At 41.4% G+C, this 17376-nt stretch overlaps 1 protein-coding gene across 1 annotated transcript in view; it reads left to right on the top strand.

The window, feature by feature from the left end:
- slc9a2 (solute carrier family 9 member 2) overlaps window positions 1–17376 on the top strand; it is a 47299-nt gene that overhangs the window by 15513 nt on the left and 14410 nt on the right. The window contains 6 exon segments of the mRNA XM_064944689.1: window positions 4397–4647; window positions 4875–5092; window positions 5301–5500; window positions 5584–5673; window positions 5823–5893; window positions 8162–8240. Of these exon segments, the coding sequence (XP_064800761.1) occupies window positions 4397–4647; window positions 4875–5092; window positions 5301–5500; window positions 5584–5673; window positions 5823–5893; window positions 8162–8240 (909 nt within the window).

The raw sequence follows: 17376 nt of genomic DNA, 5'->3' as shown, positions 1-17376 counted from the left end.
TGAACATCGGGTCTAACGTCTATCAACACCGTACTGATCAACAGGTCTAACATCTATAAACACCGTACTGATCAACAGGTCTAACATCTATAAACACCGTACTGATCAACGGGTCTAACATCTATAAACACCGTACTGATCAACAGGTCGAACATCTATAAACACCGTACTGATCAACAGGTCTAACATCTATAAACACCGTACTGATCAACAGGTCTAACGTCTATCAACACCGTACTGATCAACAGGTCTAACGTCTATAAACACCGTACTGATCAACAGGTCTAACGTCTATCAACACCGTACTGATCAACAGGTCTAACGTCTATCAACACCGTACTGATCAACAGGTCTAACATCTATAAACACCGTACTGATCAACAGGTCTAACATCTATAAACACCGTACTGATCAACAGGTCTAACGTCTATCAACACCGTACTGATCAACAGGTCTAACATCTATCAACACCGTACTGATCAACAGGTCTAACGTCTATCAACACCGTACTGATCAACGGGTCTAACATCTATCAACACCGTACTGATCAACAGGTCTAACGTCTATCAACACCGTACTGATCAACAGGTCTAACGTCTATAAACACCGTACTGATCAACAGGTCTAACGATCAACACCGGTCAACAGGTCTAACGTCTATCAACACCGTACTGATCAACAGGTCTAACGTCTATCAACACCGTACTGATCAACAGGTCTAACGTCTATAAACACCGTACTGATCAACAGGTCTAACGTCTATCAACACCGTACTGATCAACAGGTCTAACATCTATCAACACCGTACTGATCAACAGGTCTAACGTCTATCAACACCGTACTGATCAACAGGTCTAACGATCAACACCGTCAACAGGTCTAACATCTATCAACACCGTACTGATCAACAGGTCTAACGTCTATCAACACCGTAGTGATCAACAGGTCTAACATCTATCAACACCGTACTGATCAACAGGTCTAACGTCTATAAACACCGTACTGATCAACAGGTCTAACATCTATCAATTCTCAGAAATTAAGGATTCTGAAGTACACTGAACAAGAATACAAACGCAACATGCAACAATTTCTAAGATTTTACTGATTTACAGTTCATATAAGGAAATTAGGCAATTTAAATAAATTAGGCCCTAATCTATGGATTTCACATGACTTGGAATACAGATATGCATCGGTTGTTTACAAATACCTTTAAAAAAGGTAGGGGGGAGCCTCCCAGGTGGCGCAGTGGTTAAGGGCGCTGTACTGCAGTCGGTATCTAGTGTGAACACCATTTGCCTCATGCAGCGCGACACATCTCCTTTACATAGAGTTGATCAAGCTGTTGATCGTGACCTGTGGAATGTTGTCCCACATTCTCTTCGATGGGAATTGGCAGGAACAGGAACTGGAACACGCTGTCATGCACGTCGATCCAGAGCATCCCAAACATGCCCAATGGGTGACATATCTGGTGAGTATGCAGGCCATGGAAGAACTGGGACATTTTCACTTTCAAGGAATTGTGTACAGATCCTTGTGACATGGGGCTGTGCATTATCATGCTGAAACATGAGGTGATGGTGACAGATGAATGGAACAACAATGGGCCTCAAGATCTCATCACGGTATCTCTGTGCATTTAAATTGCCATCAATAAAATGCAGTTGTGTTCGTTGTCCATAGTTGATGCTTTGCCCATACTACACCCCACCGCCACCATGAGGTACTCTGTTCACAACATTGACTTCAGCAAATTGTTCGCCAACACGACGCTGTACACTGTCTGCCATCTGCCCAGTATACTTGAAACTAGGATTCATCCGTGAAGAGCACACTTCTCCAGCATGCCAGTGGACTTTGAAGGTGAGCATTTGCCCACTGAAGTTGGTTACAATGCCGAACTGCAGTCAGGTCAAGACCCTGGTGAGGATAACGAACACGCAGTTGCCTGCTCCCTCAAAACATCTGTGGCATTGTGTTGTGTGAAAAAAAATACATTTTAGAGTGGACTTTTATTGTTCCCAGCACAAGGTGCACCTGTGTAATGATAATGTTGTTTAATCAGCTTATTGATATGCCACACCTGTCAGGTGGATGGATTATCTTGGCAAAGTAGAAATGCTTACTAACAGGGATGTAAACACATTTGTGCAAAACATTTGAGACAAATAAGCATTTTGTGCATATGGAACATTACTGTGATCTTTTATTTAAGCTCATGAAACATGGGACCAACACTTTACATGTTGTGTTTATATCTTTGTTCAGAATATACGGTTCCTTCGGAAAGTATTCAGACCGCTTGACTTTTTCCACATTTTGTTTGTTACGTTACAGCCTTATTCTAAAATGAATTAAATTAAACATTTTCCTCAGCAATCTATACACAATACTCTACAATAACAACGCAAAAACATGTTTTTAGAAATGTTTGCAAATGTATTAAAAATAAAAAACAGAAATACTTATTTTCCACCATAATTTGCAAATAAATTCATAAAAAATCCTAGAATGTGATTTTCTGGATTTTTTTTCTACAAATTTTGTCTGTCATAGTTGATGTGTACCTATGATGAACATTTCAGGCCTCTCTCATCTTTTTAAGTGGGAGAACTTGCACAATTGGTGGCTGACTAAATACTTTTTTGCCCCACTGTACATAAATATTCAGACCCTTTGATCTCAGGTGCATCCTGTTTACATTGATAATCCTTGAGATGTTTCTACAACTTGATTCCACCTGCGGTAAATTCAATTGATTGGACATTATTATGAAAGGCACACACCTGTCTATATAAAGGTCCCACAGTTGACAGTGCATGTCAGAGCAAAAACCAAGCCATGAGGTCAAGGGAACTGAGCTCCAAGACAGGATTATGTCGAGGCACAGATCTGGGGCAGGGTACCAAAAACATTTCTGCAGCATTGAAGGTCCCCAAGAACACAATGGCCTCCATCATTCTTAAATGGAGGAAGTTTGGAACCACCAAGACTCTTCCTAGAGCTGACCGCCCAGCCAAACTGAGCAATCAGGGGAGAAGGGCCTTGGTCAGGGGGGTGACCAAGAACTCGATGGTCACTCTGACAGAGCTCCAAAGTTCCTCTGTGGAGATGGGAGAACCTTCCAAAAGGACAACCATCTCTGCAGCACTCCACCAATCAGGCCTTTATGTAGAATGCTCACACTTAAGCCACTCCTCAGTAAAAGGCACATGACAGCCCGCTTGGAGTTTGCCAAAAGGCACCTAAAGACTGTCAGAACATGAGAAACAAGATTATCTGGTCTGATGAAACCAAGATTGAACTTGTTGGCCTGAATGCCAAGCGTCACGTCTGGAGGAAAGCTGGCACCATCCCTACGGTGAGGCATGGTGGTGGCAGCATCATGCTGTGGTAATGTTTTTCAGCGGCAGGGACTGGGAGACTAGTCAGGATCGAGGCAAAGATGAACGGAGCAAAGTACAGGGAGATCCTTGATGAAAACCTTCTGTCAGAGCATTCAGGACCTCAGACTGGGGCAATTTTTTATATATGTTTTTACAAATGTATAAAAGTCTTTGTCATTATTGGGTGTTGTGTGTAGATTGATGAGGGGGGAAATAAAGATGTAATACATTTTAGAATGAGCCTGTAACTTAACAAAATGTGGAAACAGTCAAGGGGTCTGAATACTTTCCAAAGGCACTGTATGATGATTTCCTATTTAAGAACGGTAGGGTGAAGTTCCACACAGGTTTCCTTTATCATTAATATTGAAGTTGGAACAGTCACAAAAAAAATCGAAGGCTCTTTCTTGCCACTGTGTTCTTTTGTTCACGAGCCATGCTAGGTGCTGTGTAAATATCACACAGTAAACACAGCAGTTCAAACACACAACTTTATCAGGACTATAAAGTCATTGGGGTTTTTGACCCTTGTGTCTGACCTATGACCTCAGGCATGGGTCAGACCTCTGTCTGTCTGACTGACTCTTCCTCTCCATCTCTCTCTCCCCACCTCTCGCCCCCTCTCTCCATGTGTGTGTGATTGTGAGCACATGTAATTATGTTCTGCAATGTCTAACTTCCATTTCCCCTCTCTTTGTGTGGGTCCCTCTTTCTCTCTCTCTCTGTCTGTCTGTCTGTCTGTCTGTCTGTCTGTCTGTCTGTCTGTCTGTCTGTCTGTCTGTCTGTCTGTCTCTCTCTATGTCTCTCTCTATGTCTCTCTCTATGTCTCTCTCTGTCTCTCTCTCTCTCTCTCTCTCTCTCTCTCTCTCTCCTTCTCTGTCTCTGTCTCTGTCTCTCTGTCTCTCTCTCTCTGTCTGTCTGTCTGTCTCTCTCACTATGTTTCTGTCTCTCTCTATGTCTCTCTCTATATATATTTCTGTCTCTCTCTATGTCTCTCTCTGCAGGTGCTGTACAACATGTTTATCTTCGTAGCAGATATGCCAGTGGTGGAGCCGGTCGATGTATTTCTGGGCGTGGCTAGGTTCTTCGTGGTGGGCCTGGGGGGTATGGGCTTTGGTGTCATCTTTGGCTTCGTAGCCTCCTTCACCACACGTTTCACCTCTAACGTCAGGGAGATAGAACCCCTCTTTATCTTCATGTACAGCTATCTGGCCTACCTGGTAGCAGAGCTGTTCTCCATCTCCAGTATTATGGCGTGAGTGGACGAATGAGCATGCACATTGGGCCTACACACACACACACACACACACACACACACACACACACACACACACACACACACACACACACACACACACACACACACACACACACACACACACACACACACACACACACACACATGTATACACGCATGAAAACACACATGCATACAGTAAAACACACACAGCACTGAGGACTCTGTGTTATGTCTGTCCACAGCATTGTGACCTGTGCCCTGACCATGAAGTACTATGTGGAGGAGAATGTCTCCCAGCGGTCCTGCACCACTATCCGCCATGTGGTCAAGATGTTGGGCACCATCTCAGAAACCCTCATCTTCTTCTTCCTGGGTGTGGTCACCATAACAACAGAACACGAGTGGAACTGGGGCTACATCATGTTCACGCTGCTGTTGGCCTTAGTGTGGAGAGGCCTGGGTACGAGGGGGAGAGTGTGTGTGTGTGTGTGTGTGTGTGTGTGTGTGTGTGTGTGCGTGCGTGTGTGTGTGTGTGGCAAAGTGTGTTGTGAGTTAACTTAAAAAGATGAGCCAATCTGTGCTTTACTCAGGCTTATCAGTTTGAATATGGAGTGAAAGATCCTGATTCTCACCTTTAACCTTTCGCCCTTTACCTCTACTCCTCCCAGGTGTCCTGGTGCTGACCCAAATCATTAACCCTTTCCGAACCATCCCCTTCAACTTCAAGGACCAGTTTATTCTGGGTTATGGTGGCCTGCGAGGGGCAATCTCCTTTGCCCTGGTCTTCACCCTGCCAGACAGCATCGGCCGCAAGAAACTCTTTGTCACCACCACCATCTGTATGATCATGTTCACAGTCTTCATTCAGGTAGGAGACAAGTCATCCAGAAGGCATCTAGACACCTGGTTTAGTACTATCTACCTGATCAGAACCATTCATCTCCTGCTCAGGGAATCAGCATACGGCCCCTGATCGAGTTCATCAACGTCCGCAGAACCAACCGCAACCTGGAGACCATAAACGTAGAGATCCACTCCAGGGTAGGTCAATAACTAGTGTTTGTTTGTTTTTCTTGTCAGTGGCTTGTTGTTTTTACTGTACAGTACACAGTTCAGGTCTGCAGTGTAGTGCTATGTTCTGGCTCACTGTGTGTGTAGCCACCTGTAACCCCTCCCCTTTCATCCCTCAGCTCATAGAGCACACCATCGCTGGGGTGGAGGACCTCTGTGGCCAGTGGAGCCACTACTACTGGAAGGACAAGTAAGAGCTTCCTTTTCCTGTTTCATCACTTCCTGTCCTGTGACTTCCTGTCCATTTACTCCCAGGGTAGCATAGTTTAGGGCGGCAGGTCGAATACACGGGCCGACAAGGTGAAAAACTGTTATATACAGTACGAGTCAAAAGTTTGGACACACACTTTTTTGGTTACCACATGATTCCATATGTGTTATTTCATAGTTTTAATGTCTTCACTATTATTCTACAATGTAGAAAATAGTAAAAAAAATAAAGAAAAACCCTTGAATGAGTAGGTGTTCTAAAACGTTTGACTGGTACTGTATGTGTTTCTTTTTATTATGTGTCTTCCTCATCTCCTTTCATCCATCTGTCTACTTACTTGAAAGTGACTTCCTTAGGGGCATCATTTCCCTTCACGTAACCTGTGTTCAAGGTGCAGTAAAGATGACATGGAGGAAGTGACTTCTGCTGCTTCATTTTAATCGAATGTCACCTGTTGTATATTTAGTTTCCTTTTAACATTGCATTTGATAGCTCAGTCCCTACCTGTTTCCCTAGTGAACTGATGGTGAGATTAAAGTTTTTCTGTAGATCAACTTGCGTTCTAGATTTTCCTTTCTGCAGCCTTTGTTTTTTGGTGCCATTGTTCTGGCTGTGAAAGCGTGGGTTGGCATTTTACTAGAATTCAGTGTTGTGTTCCTTTGAGCTGCAACATGCTCATGAGTGGCTTCTACTTCCCTCTATGCCCCAAAGAAATGTACAGTCCTTCCACTGTAACAATACACCCCCACCCCCTCCATGACCCATATCCTCTCTACACCAGAACGAGTTTGTCTGGAGTCCCTTTTAAGTCATCTTAGGTCAACTCTGCTAGTCAGAACTTGTCCTCATCCCATGAAGCAAAGCACAGCCCTATTCCCTCTCTTCTTTTGTTTCCATGAACATAAGCCACTTAGCCTTTTGGAGGGCTTTGGGAGGAGCTTACATCTATCCAGTTTCTATAACTCTGTATGAACACCAAGGCATGATTTTAATATTGCTTCCATGGGTATTATGAAATGCTTCTGTCCGTGAGTGTCTGTGATAATGTTTAGTATCTGCCCTCTTTGTCATGTTTATGAAGTATAATAACTGTCTCTCCAACCCCTTTGTCAGGTTTATGAAGTATAATAACTGTCTCTCCAACCCCTATGTCAGGTTTATGAAGTATAATAACCGTCTCTCCAACCCCTATGTCAGGTTTATGAAGTATAATAACCGTTTCTCCAACCCCTATGTCAGGTTTATGAAGTATAATAACTGTCTCTCCAACCCCTATGTCAGGTTTATGAAGTTTAATAACTGTCTCTCCAACCCCTATGTCAGGTTTATGAAGTATAATAACTGTCTCTCCAACCCCTTTGTCAGGTTTATGAAGTATAATAACCGTCTCTCCAACCCCTATGTCAGGTTTATGAAGTATAATAACCGTCTCTCCAACCCCTATGTCAGGTTTATGAAGTATAATAACCGTCTCTCCAACCCCTTTGTCAGGTTTATGAAGTATAATAACTGTCTCTCCAACCCCTATGTCAGGTTTATGAAGTATAATAACCGTCTCTCCAACCCCTATGTCAGGTTTATGAAGTATAATAACCGTCTCTCCAACCCCTATGTCAGGTTTATGAAGTATAATAACCGTCTCTCCAACCCCTATGTCAGGTTTATGAAGTATAATAACTGTCTCTCCAACCCCTTTGTCAGGTTTATGAAGTATAATAACCGTCTCTCCAACCCCTTTGTCAGGTTTATGAAGTATAATAACCGTCTCTCCAACCCCTATGTCAGGTTTATGAAGTATAATAACTGTCTCTCCAACCCCTATGTCAGGTTTATGAAGTATAATAACTGTCTCTCCAACCCCTATGTCAGGTTTATGAAGTATAATAACCGTCTCTCCAACCCCTTTGTCAGGTTTATGAAGTATAATAACCGTCTCTCCAACCCCTATGTCAGGTTTATGAAGTATAATAACCGTCTCTCCAACCCCTATGTCAGGTTTATGAAGCATAATAACCGTCTCTCCAACCCCTTTGTCAGGTTTATGAAGTATAATAACCGTCTCTCCAACCCCTTTGTCAGGTTTATGAAGTATAATAACCGTCTCTCCAACCCCTATGTCAGGTTTATGAAGTATAATAACCGTCTCTCCAACCCCTATGTCAGGTTTATGAAGTATAATAACTGTCTCTCCAACCCCTATGTCAGGTTTATGAAGTATAATAACCGTCTCTCCAACCCCTATGTCAGGTTTCTGAAGTTTAATAACTGTCTCTCCAACCCCTATGTCAGGTTTATGAAGTATAATAACCGTCTCTCCAACCCCTATGTCAGGTTTATGAAGTATAATAACCGTCTCTCCAACCCCTATGTCAGGTTTATGAAGTATAATAACCGTCTCTCCAACCCCTATGTCAGGTTTATGAAGTATAATAACCGTCTCTCCAACCCCTATGTCAGGTTTCTGAAGTTTAATAACTGTCTCTCCAACCCCTATGTCAGGTTTATGAAGTATAATAACCGTCTCTCCAACCCCTATGTCAGGTTTATGAAGTATAATAACCGTCTCTCCAACCCCTATGTCAGGTTTATGAAGTATAATAACCGTCTCTCCAACCCCTATGTCAGGTTTATTAAGTATAATAACCGTCTCTCCAACCCCTATGTCAGGTTTATGAAGTATAATAACCGTCTCTCCAACCCCTATGTCAGGTTTATGAAGTATAATAACCGTCTCTCCAACCCCTATGTCAGGTTTATGAAGTATAATAACTGTCTCTCCAACCCCTATGTCAGGTTTATGAAGTATAATAACTGTCTCTCCAACCCCTATGTCAGGTTTATGAAGTATAATAACCGTCTCTCCAACCCCTTTGTCAGGTTTATGAAGTATAATAACCGTCTCTCCAACCCCTATGTCAGGTTTATGAAGTATAATAACTGTCTCTCCAACACCTATGTCAGGTTTATGAAGTATAATAACCGTCTCTCCAACCCCTATGTCAGGTTTATGAAGTATAATAACTGTCTCTCCAACCCCTATGTCAGGTTTATGAAGTATAATAACTGTCTCTCCAACCCCTATGTCAGGTTTATGAAGTATAAGAACCGTCTCTCCAACCCCTATGTCAGGTTTATGAAGTATAACAACCGTCTCTCCAACCCCTATGTCAGGTTTATGAAGTATAATAACTGTCTCTCCAACCCCTTTGTCAGGTTTATGAAGTATAATAACCGTCTCTCCAACCCCTATGTCAGGTTTATGAAGTATAATAACCGTCTCTCCAACCCCTTTGTCAGGTTTATGAAGTATAATAACTGTCTCTCCAACCCCTATGTCAGGTTTATGAAGTATAATAACCGTCTCTCCAACCCCTATGTCAGGTTTATGAAGTATAATAACTGTCTCTCCAACCCCTATGTCAGGTTTATGAAGTATAATAACCGTCTCTCCAACCCCTATGTCAGGTTTATGAAGTATAATAACTGTCTCTCCAACCCCTATGTCAGGTTTATGAAGTATAATAACCGTCTCTCCAACCCCTATGTCAGGTTTATGAAGTATAATAACTGTCTCTCAACCCCTATGTCAGGTTTATGAAGTATAATAACCGTCTCTCCAACCCCTATGTCAGGTTTATGAAGTATAATAACCGTCTCTCCAACCCCTATGTCAGGTTTATGAAGTATAATAACCGTCTCTCCAACCCCTTTGTCAGGTTTATGAAGTATAATAGCCATCTCTCCAACCCCTTTGTCAGGTTTATGAAGTATAATAACCGTCTCTCCAACCCCTATGTCAGGTTTATGAAGTATAATAACTGTCTCTCCAACCCCTATGTCAGGTTTATGAAGTATAATAACCATCTCTCCAACCCCTTTGTCAGGTTTATGAAGTATAATAACCGTCTCTCCAACCCCTATGTCAGGTTTATGAAGTATAATAACCGTCTCTCCAACCCCTATGTCAGGTTTATGAAGTATAATAACCGTCTCTCCAACCCCTTTGTCAGGTTTATGAAGTATAATAACCGTCTCTCCAACCCCTTTGTCAGGTTTATGAAGTATAATAACCGTCTCTCCAACCCCTATGTCAGGTTTATGAAGTATAATAACCGTCTCTCCAACCCCTATGTCAGGTTTATGAAGTATAATAACCGTCTCTCCAACCCCTATGTCAGGTTTATGAAGTATAATAACCGTCTCTCCAACCCCTATGTCAGGTTTCTGAAGTTTAATAACTGTCTCTCCAACCCCTATGTCAGGTTTATGAAGTATAATAACCGTCTCTCCAACCCCTATGTCAGGTTTATGAAGTATAATAACCGTCTCTCCAACCCCCCTATGTCAGGTTTATGAAGTATAATAACCGTCTCTCCAACCCCTATGTCAGGTTTATGAAGTATAATAACCGTCTCTCCAACCCCTTTGTCAGGTTTATGAAGTATAATAACCGTCTCTCCAACCCCTTTGTCAGGTTTATGAAGTATAATAACCGTCTCTCCAACCCCTATGTCAGGTTTATGAAGTATAATAACCGTCTCTCCAACCCCTATGTCAGGTTTATGAAGTATAATAACCGTCTCTCCAACCCCTATGTCAGGTTTATGAAGTATAATAACCGTCTCTCCAACCCCTATGTCAGGTTTCTGAAGTTTAATAACTGTCTCTCCAACCCCTATGTCAGGTTTATGAAGTATAATAACCGTCTCTCCAACCCCTATGTCAGGTTTATGAAGTATAATAACCGTCTCTCCAACCCCTATGTCAGGTTTATGAAGTATAATAACCGTCTCTCCAACCCCTATGTCAGGTTTCTGAAGTTTAATAACTGTCTCTCCAACCCCTATGTCAGGTTTATGAAGTATAATAACCGTCTCTCCAACCCCTATGTCAGGTTTATGAAGTATAATAACCGTCTCTCCAACCCCTATGTCAGGTTTATGAAGTATAAAACCGTCTCTCCAACCCCTATGTCAGGTTTATGAAGTATAATAACCGTCTCTCCAACCCCTATGTCAGGTTTATGAAGTATAATAACCGTCTCTCCAACCCCTATGTCAGGTTTATGAAGTATAATAACCGTCTCTCCAACCCCTATGTCAGGTTTATGAAGTATAATAACTGTCTCTCCAACCCCTATGTCAGGTTTATGAAGTATAATAACTGTCTCTCCAACCCCTATGTCAGGTTTATGAAGTATAATAACCGTCTCTCCAACCCCTATGTCAGGTTTATGAAGTATAATAACCGTCTCTCAACCCCTATGTCAGGTTTATGAAGTATAATAACTGTCTCTCCAACCCCTATGTCAGGTTTATGAAGTATAATAACCGTCTCTCCAACCACTATGTCAGGTTTATGAAGTATAATAACTGTCTCTCCAACCCCTATGTCAGGTTTATGAAGTATAAGAACCGTCTCTCCAACCCCTATGTCAGGTTTATGAAGTATAACAACCGTCTCTCCAACCCCTATGTCAGGTTTATGAAGTATAATAACTGTCTCTCCAACCCCTTTGTCAGGTTTATGAAGTATAATAACCGTCTCTCCAACCCCTATGTCAGGTTTATGAAGTATAATAACCGTCTCTCCAACCCCTTTGTCAGGTTTATGAAGTATAATAACTGTCTCTCCAACCCCTATGTCAGGTTTATGAAGTATAATAACCGTCTCTCCAACCCCTATGTCAGGTTTATGAAGTATAATAACTGTCTCTCCAACCCCTATGTCAGGTTTATGAAGTATAATAACCGTCTCTCCAACCCCTATGTCAGGTTTATGAAGTATAATAACTGTCTCTCCAACCCCTATGTCAGGTTTATGAAGTATAATAACCGTCTCTCCAACCCCTATGTCAGGTTTATGAAGTATAATAACTGTCTCTCCAACCCCTTTGTCAGGTTTATGAAGTATAATAACCGTCTCTTCAACCCCTATGTCAGGTTTATGAAGTATAATAACCGTCTCTCCAACCCCTATGTCAGGTTTATGAAGTATAATAACCGTCTCTCCAACCCCTTTGTCAGGTTTATGAAGTATAATAACTGTCTCTCCAACCCCTATGTCAGGTTTATGAAGTATAATAACCGTCTCTCCAACCCCTATGTCAGGTTTATGAAGTATAATAACCGTCTCTCCAACCCCTATGTCAGGTTTATGAAGTATAATAACCGTCTCTCCAACCCCTATGTCAGGTTTATGAAGTATAATAACCGTCTCCAACCCCTTTGTCAGGTTTATGAAGTATAATAGCCGTCTCTCCAACCCCTTTGTCAGGTTTATGAAGTATAATAACCGTCTCTCCAACCCCTATGTCAGGTTTATGAAGTATAATAACTGTCTCTCCAACCCCTATGTCAGGTTTATGAAGTATAATAACTGTCTCTCCAACCCCTATGTCAGGTTTATGAAGTATAATAACCGTCTCTCCAACCCCTATGTCAGGTTTCTGAAGTTTAATAACTGTCTCTCCAACCCCTATGTCAGGTTTATGAAGTATAATAACCGTCTCTCCAACCCCTATGTCAGGTTTATGAAGTATAATAACCGTCTCTCCAACCCCTATGTCAGGTTTATGAAGTATAATAACCGTCTCTCCAACCCCTATGTCAGGTTTATGAAGTATAATAACCGTCTCTCAACCCCTATGTCAGGTTTCTGAAGTTTAATAACTGTCTCTCCAACCCCTATGTCAGGTTTATGAAGTATAATAACCGTCACTCCAACCCCTATGTCAGGTTTATGAAGTATAATAACCGTCTCTCAACCCCTATGTCAGGTTTATGAAGTATAAAAACCGTCTCTCAACCCCTATGTCAGGTTTATGAAGTATAATAACCGTCTCTCCAACCCCTATGTCAGGTTTAAGAAGTATAATAACCGTCTCTCCAACCCCTATGTCAGGTTTATGAAGTATAATAACCGTCTCTCCAACCCCTATGTCAGGTTTATGAAGTATAATAACTGTCTCTCCAACCCCTATGTCAGGTTTATGAAGTATAATAACTGTCTCTCCAACCCCTATGTCAGGTTTATGAAGTATAATAACCGTCTCTCCAACCCCTATGTCAGGTTTATGAAGTATAATAACCGTCTCTCCAACCCCTATGTCAGGTTTATGAAGTATAATAACTGTCTCTCCAACCCCTATGTCAGGTTTATGAAGTATAATAACCGTCTCTCCAACCCCTATGTCAGGTTTATGAAGTATAATAACTGTCTCTCCAACCCCTATGTCAGGTTTATGAAGTATAATAACTGTCTCTCCAACCCCTATGTCAGGTTTATGAAGTATAAGAACCGTCTCTCCAACCCCTATGTCAGGTTTATGAAGTATAACAACCGTCTCTCCAACCCCTATGTCAGGTTTATGAAGTATAATAACTGTCTCTCCAACCCCTTTGTCAGGTTTATGAAGTATAATAACCGTCTCTCCAACCCCTATGTCAGGTTTATGAAGTATAATAACCGTCTCTCCAACCCCTTTGTCAGGTTTATGAAGTATAATAACTGTCTCTCCAACCCCTATGTCAGGTTTATGAAGTATAATAACCGTCTCTCCAACCCCTATGTCAGGTTTATGAAGTATAATAACTGTCTCTCCAACCCCTATGTCAGGTTTATGAAGTATAATAACCGTCTCTCCAACCCCTATGTCAGGTTTATGAAGTATAATAACTGTCTCTCCAACCCCTATGTCAGGTTTATGAAGTATAATAACCGTCTCTCCAACCCCTATGTCAGGTTTATGAAGTATAATAACTGTCTCTCCAACCCCTTGTCAGGTTTATGAAGTATAATAACCGTCTCTTCAACCCCTATGTCAGGTTTATGAAGTATAATAACCGTCTCTCCAACCCCTATGTCAGGTTTATGAAGTATAATAACCGTCTCTCCAACCCCTTTGTCAGGTTTATGAAGTATAATAACTGTCTCTCCAACCCCTATGTCAGGTTTATGAAGTATAATAACCGTCTCTCCAACCCCTATGTCAGGTTTATGAAGTATAATAACCGTCTCTCCAACCCCTATGTCAGGTTTATGAAGTATAATAACCGTCTCTCCAACCCCTATGTCAGGTTTATGAAGTATAATAACCGTCTCTCCAACCCCTTTGTCAGGTTTATGAAGTATAATAGCCGTCTCTCCAACCCCTTTGTCAGGTTTATGAAGTATAATAACCGTCTCTCCAACCCCTATGTCAGGTTTATGAAGTATAATAACTGTCTCTCCAACCCCTATGTCAGGTTTATGAAGTATAATAACTGTCTCTCCAACCCCTATGTCAGGTTTATGAAGTATAATAACCGTCTCTCAACCCCTTTGTCAGGTTTATGAAGTATAATAACCGTCTCTCCAACCCCTATGTCAGGTTTATGAAGTATAATAACCGTCTCTCCAACCCCTATGTCAGGTTTATGAAGTATAATAACCGTCTCTCCAACCCCTTTGTCAGGTTTATGAAGTATAATAACCGTCTCTCCAACCCCTTTGTCAGGTTTATGAAGTATAATAACCGTCTCTCCAACCCCTATGTCAGGTTTATGAAGTATAATAACCGTCTCTCCAACCCTATGTCAGGTTTATGAAGTATAATAACCGTCTCTCCAACCCCTATGTCAGGTTTATGAAGTATAATAACCGTCTCTCCAACCCCTATGTCAGGTTTCTGAAGTTTAATAACTGTCTCTCCAACCCCTATGTCAGGTTTATGAAGTATAATAACCGTCTCTCCAACCCCTATGTCAGGTTTATGAAGTATAATAACCGTCTCTCCAACCCCTATGTCAGGTTTATGAAGTATAATAACCGTCTCTCCAACCCCTATGTCAGGTTTATGAAGTATAATAACCGTCTCTCAACCCCTATGTCAGGTTTCTGAAGTTTAATAACTGTCTCTCCAACCCCTATGTCAGGTTTATGAAGTATAATAACCGTCTCTCCAACCCCTATGTCAGGTTTATGAAGTATAATAACCGTCTCTCAACCCCTATGTCAGGTTTATGAAGTATAATAACCGTCTCTCCAACCCCTATGTCAGGTTTATGAAGTATAATAACCGTCTCTCCAACCCCTATGTCAGGTTTATGAAGTATAATAACGTCTCCAACCCCTATGTCAGGTTTATGAAGTATAATAACCGTCTCTCCAACCCCTTTGTCAGGTTTATGAAGTATAATAACTGTCTCTCCAACCCCTATGTCAGGTTTATGAAGTATAATAACTGTCTCTCCAACCCTATGTCAGGTTTATGAAGTATAATAACTGTCTCTCCAACCCCTATGTCAGGTTTATGAAGTATAATAACCGTCTCTCCAACCCCTATGTCAGGTTTATGAAGTATAATAACTGTCTCTCCAACCCCTATGTCAGGTTTATGAAGTATAATAACTGTCTCTCCAACCCCTATGTCAGGTTTATGAAGTATAAGAACCGTCTCTCCAACCCCTATGTCAGGTTTATGAAGTATAAGAACCGTCTCTCCAACCCCTATGTCAGGTTTATGAAGTATAATAACTGTCTCTCCAACCCCTTTGTCAGGTTTATGAAGTATAATAACCGTCTCTCCAACCCCTATGTCAGGTTTATGAAGTATATTAACCGTCTCTCCAACCCCTTTGTCAGGTTTATGAAGTATAATAACTGTCTCTCCAACCCCTATGTCAGGTTTATGAAGTATAATAACCGTCTCTCCAACCCCTATGTCAGGTTTATGAAGTATAATAACTGTCTCTCCAACCCCTATGTCAGGTTTATGAAGTATAATAACCGTCTCTCCAACCCCTATGTCAGGTTTATGAAGTATAATAACCGTCTCTCCAACCTCTTTGTCAGGTTTATGAAGTATAATAACTGTCTCTCCAACCCCTTTGTCAGGTTTATGAAGTATAATAACTGTCTCTCCAACCCCTATGTCAGGTTTATGAAGTATAATAACTGTCTCTCCAACCCCTATGTCAGGTTTATGAAGTATAATAACTGTCTCTCCAACCCCCATGTCAGGTTTATGAAGTATAATAACTGTCTCTCCAACCCCTATGTCAGGTTTATGAAGTATAATAACCGTCTCTCCAACCCCTATGTCAGGTTTATGAAGTATAATAACTGTCTCTCCAACCCCTATGTCAGGTTTATGAAGTATAATAACTGTCTCTCCAACCCCTATGTCAGGTTTATGAAGTATAATAACCGTCTCTCCAACCCCTATGTCAGGTTTATGAAGTATAATAACTGTCTCTCCAACCCCTATGTCAGGTTTATGAAGTATAAGAACCGTCTCTCCAACCCCTATGTCAGGTTTATGAAGTATAACAACCGTCTCTCCAACCCCTATGTCAGGTTTATGAAGTATAATAACTGTCTCTCCAACCCCTTTGTCAGGTTTATGAAGTATAATAACCGTCTCTCCAACCCCCTATGTCAGGTTTATGAAGTATAATAACCGTCTCTCCAACCCCTTTGTCAGGTTTATGAAGTATAATAACTGTCTCTCCAACCCCTATGTCAGGTTTATGAAGTATAATAACCGTCTCTCCAACCCCTATGTCAGGTTTATGAAGTATAATAACTGTCTCTCCAACCCCTATGTCAGGTTTATGAAGTATAATAACCGTCTCCCAACCCCTATGTCAGGTTTATGAAGTATAATAACCGTCTCTCCAACCCCTATGTCAGGTTTATGAAGTATAATAACCGTCTCTCCAACCCCTATGTCAGGTTTATGAAGTATAATAACTGTCTCTCCAACCCCTTTGTCAGGTTTATGAAGTATAATAACCGTCTCTTCAACCCCTATGTCAGGTTTATGAAGTATAATAACCGTCTCTCCAACCCCTATGTCAGGTTTATGAAGTATAATAACCGTCTCTCAACCCCTTTGTCAGGTTTATGAAGTATAATAACTGTCTCTCCAACCCCTATGTCAGGTTTATGAAGTATAATAACCGTCTCTCAAACCCCCTATGTCAGGTTTATGAAGTATAATAACCGTCTCTCCAACCCCTATGTCAGGTTTATGAAGTATAATAACCGTCTCTCCAACCCCTATGTCAGGTTTATGAAGTATAATAACCGTCTCTCCAACCCCTTTGTCAGGTTTATGAAGTATAATAGCCTCTCCAACCCCTTTGTCAGGTTTATGAAGTATAATAACCGTCTCTCCAACCCCTATGTCAGGTTTATGAAGTATAATAACTGTCTCTCCAACCCCTATGTCAGGTTTATGAAGTATAATAACCGTCTCTCCAACCCCTATGTCAGGTTTATGAAGTATAATAACCGTCTCTCAACCTCTTTGTCAGGTTTATGAAGTATAATAACTGTCTCTCCAACCCCTTTGTCAGGTTTATGAAGTATAATAACTGTCTCTCCAACCCCTATGTCAGGTTTATGAAGTATAATAACTGTCTCTCAACCCCTATGTCAGGTTTATGAAGTATAATAACTGTCTCTCCAACCCCTAT

Source organism: Oncorhynchus masou, chromosome 29 (genome assembly GCF_036934945.1).
Source record: "Oncorhynchus masou masou isolate Uvic2021 chromosome 29, UVic_Omas_1.1, whole genome shotgun sequence".
In the NCBI taxonomy this organism is placed as follows: Eukaryota; Metazoa; Chordata; class Actinopteri; order Salmoniformes; family Salmonidae; genus Oncorhynchus; species Oncorhynchus masou.
Note: the sequence above shows the minus strand (reverse complement) of the source record. Positions and strands in the feature narration are given on the sequence as shown.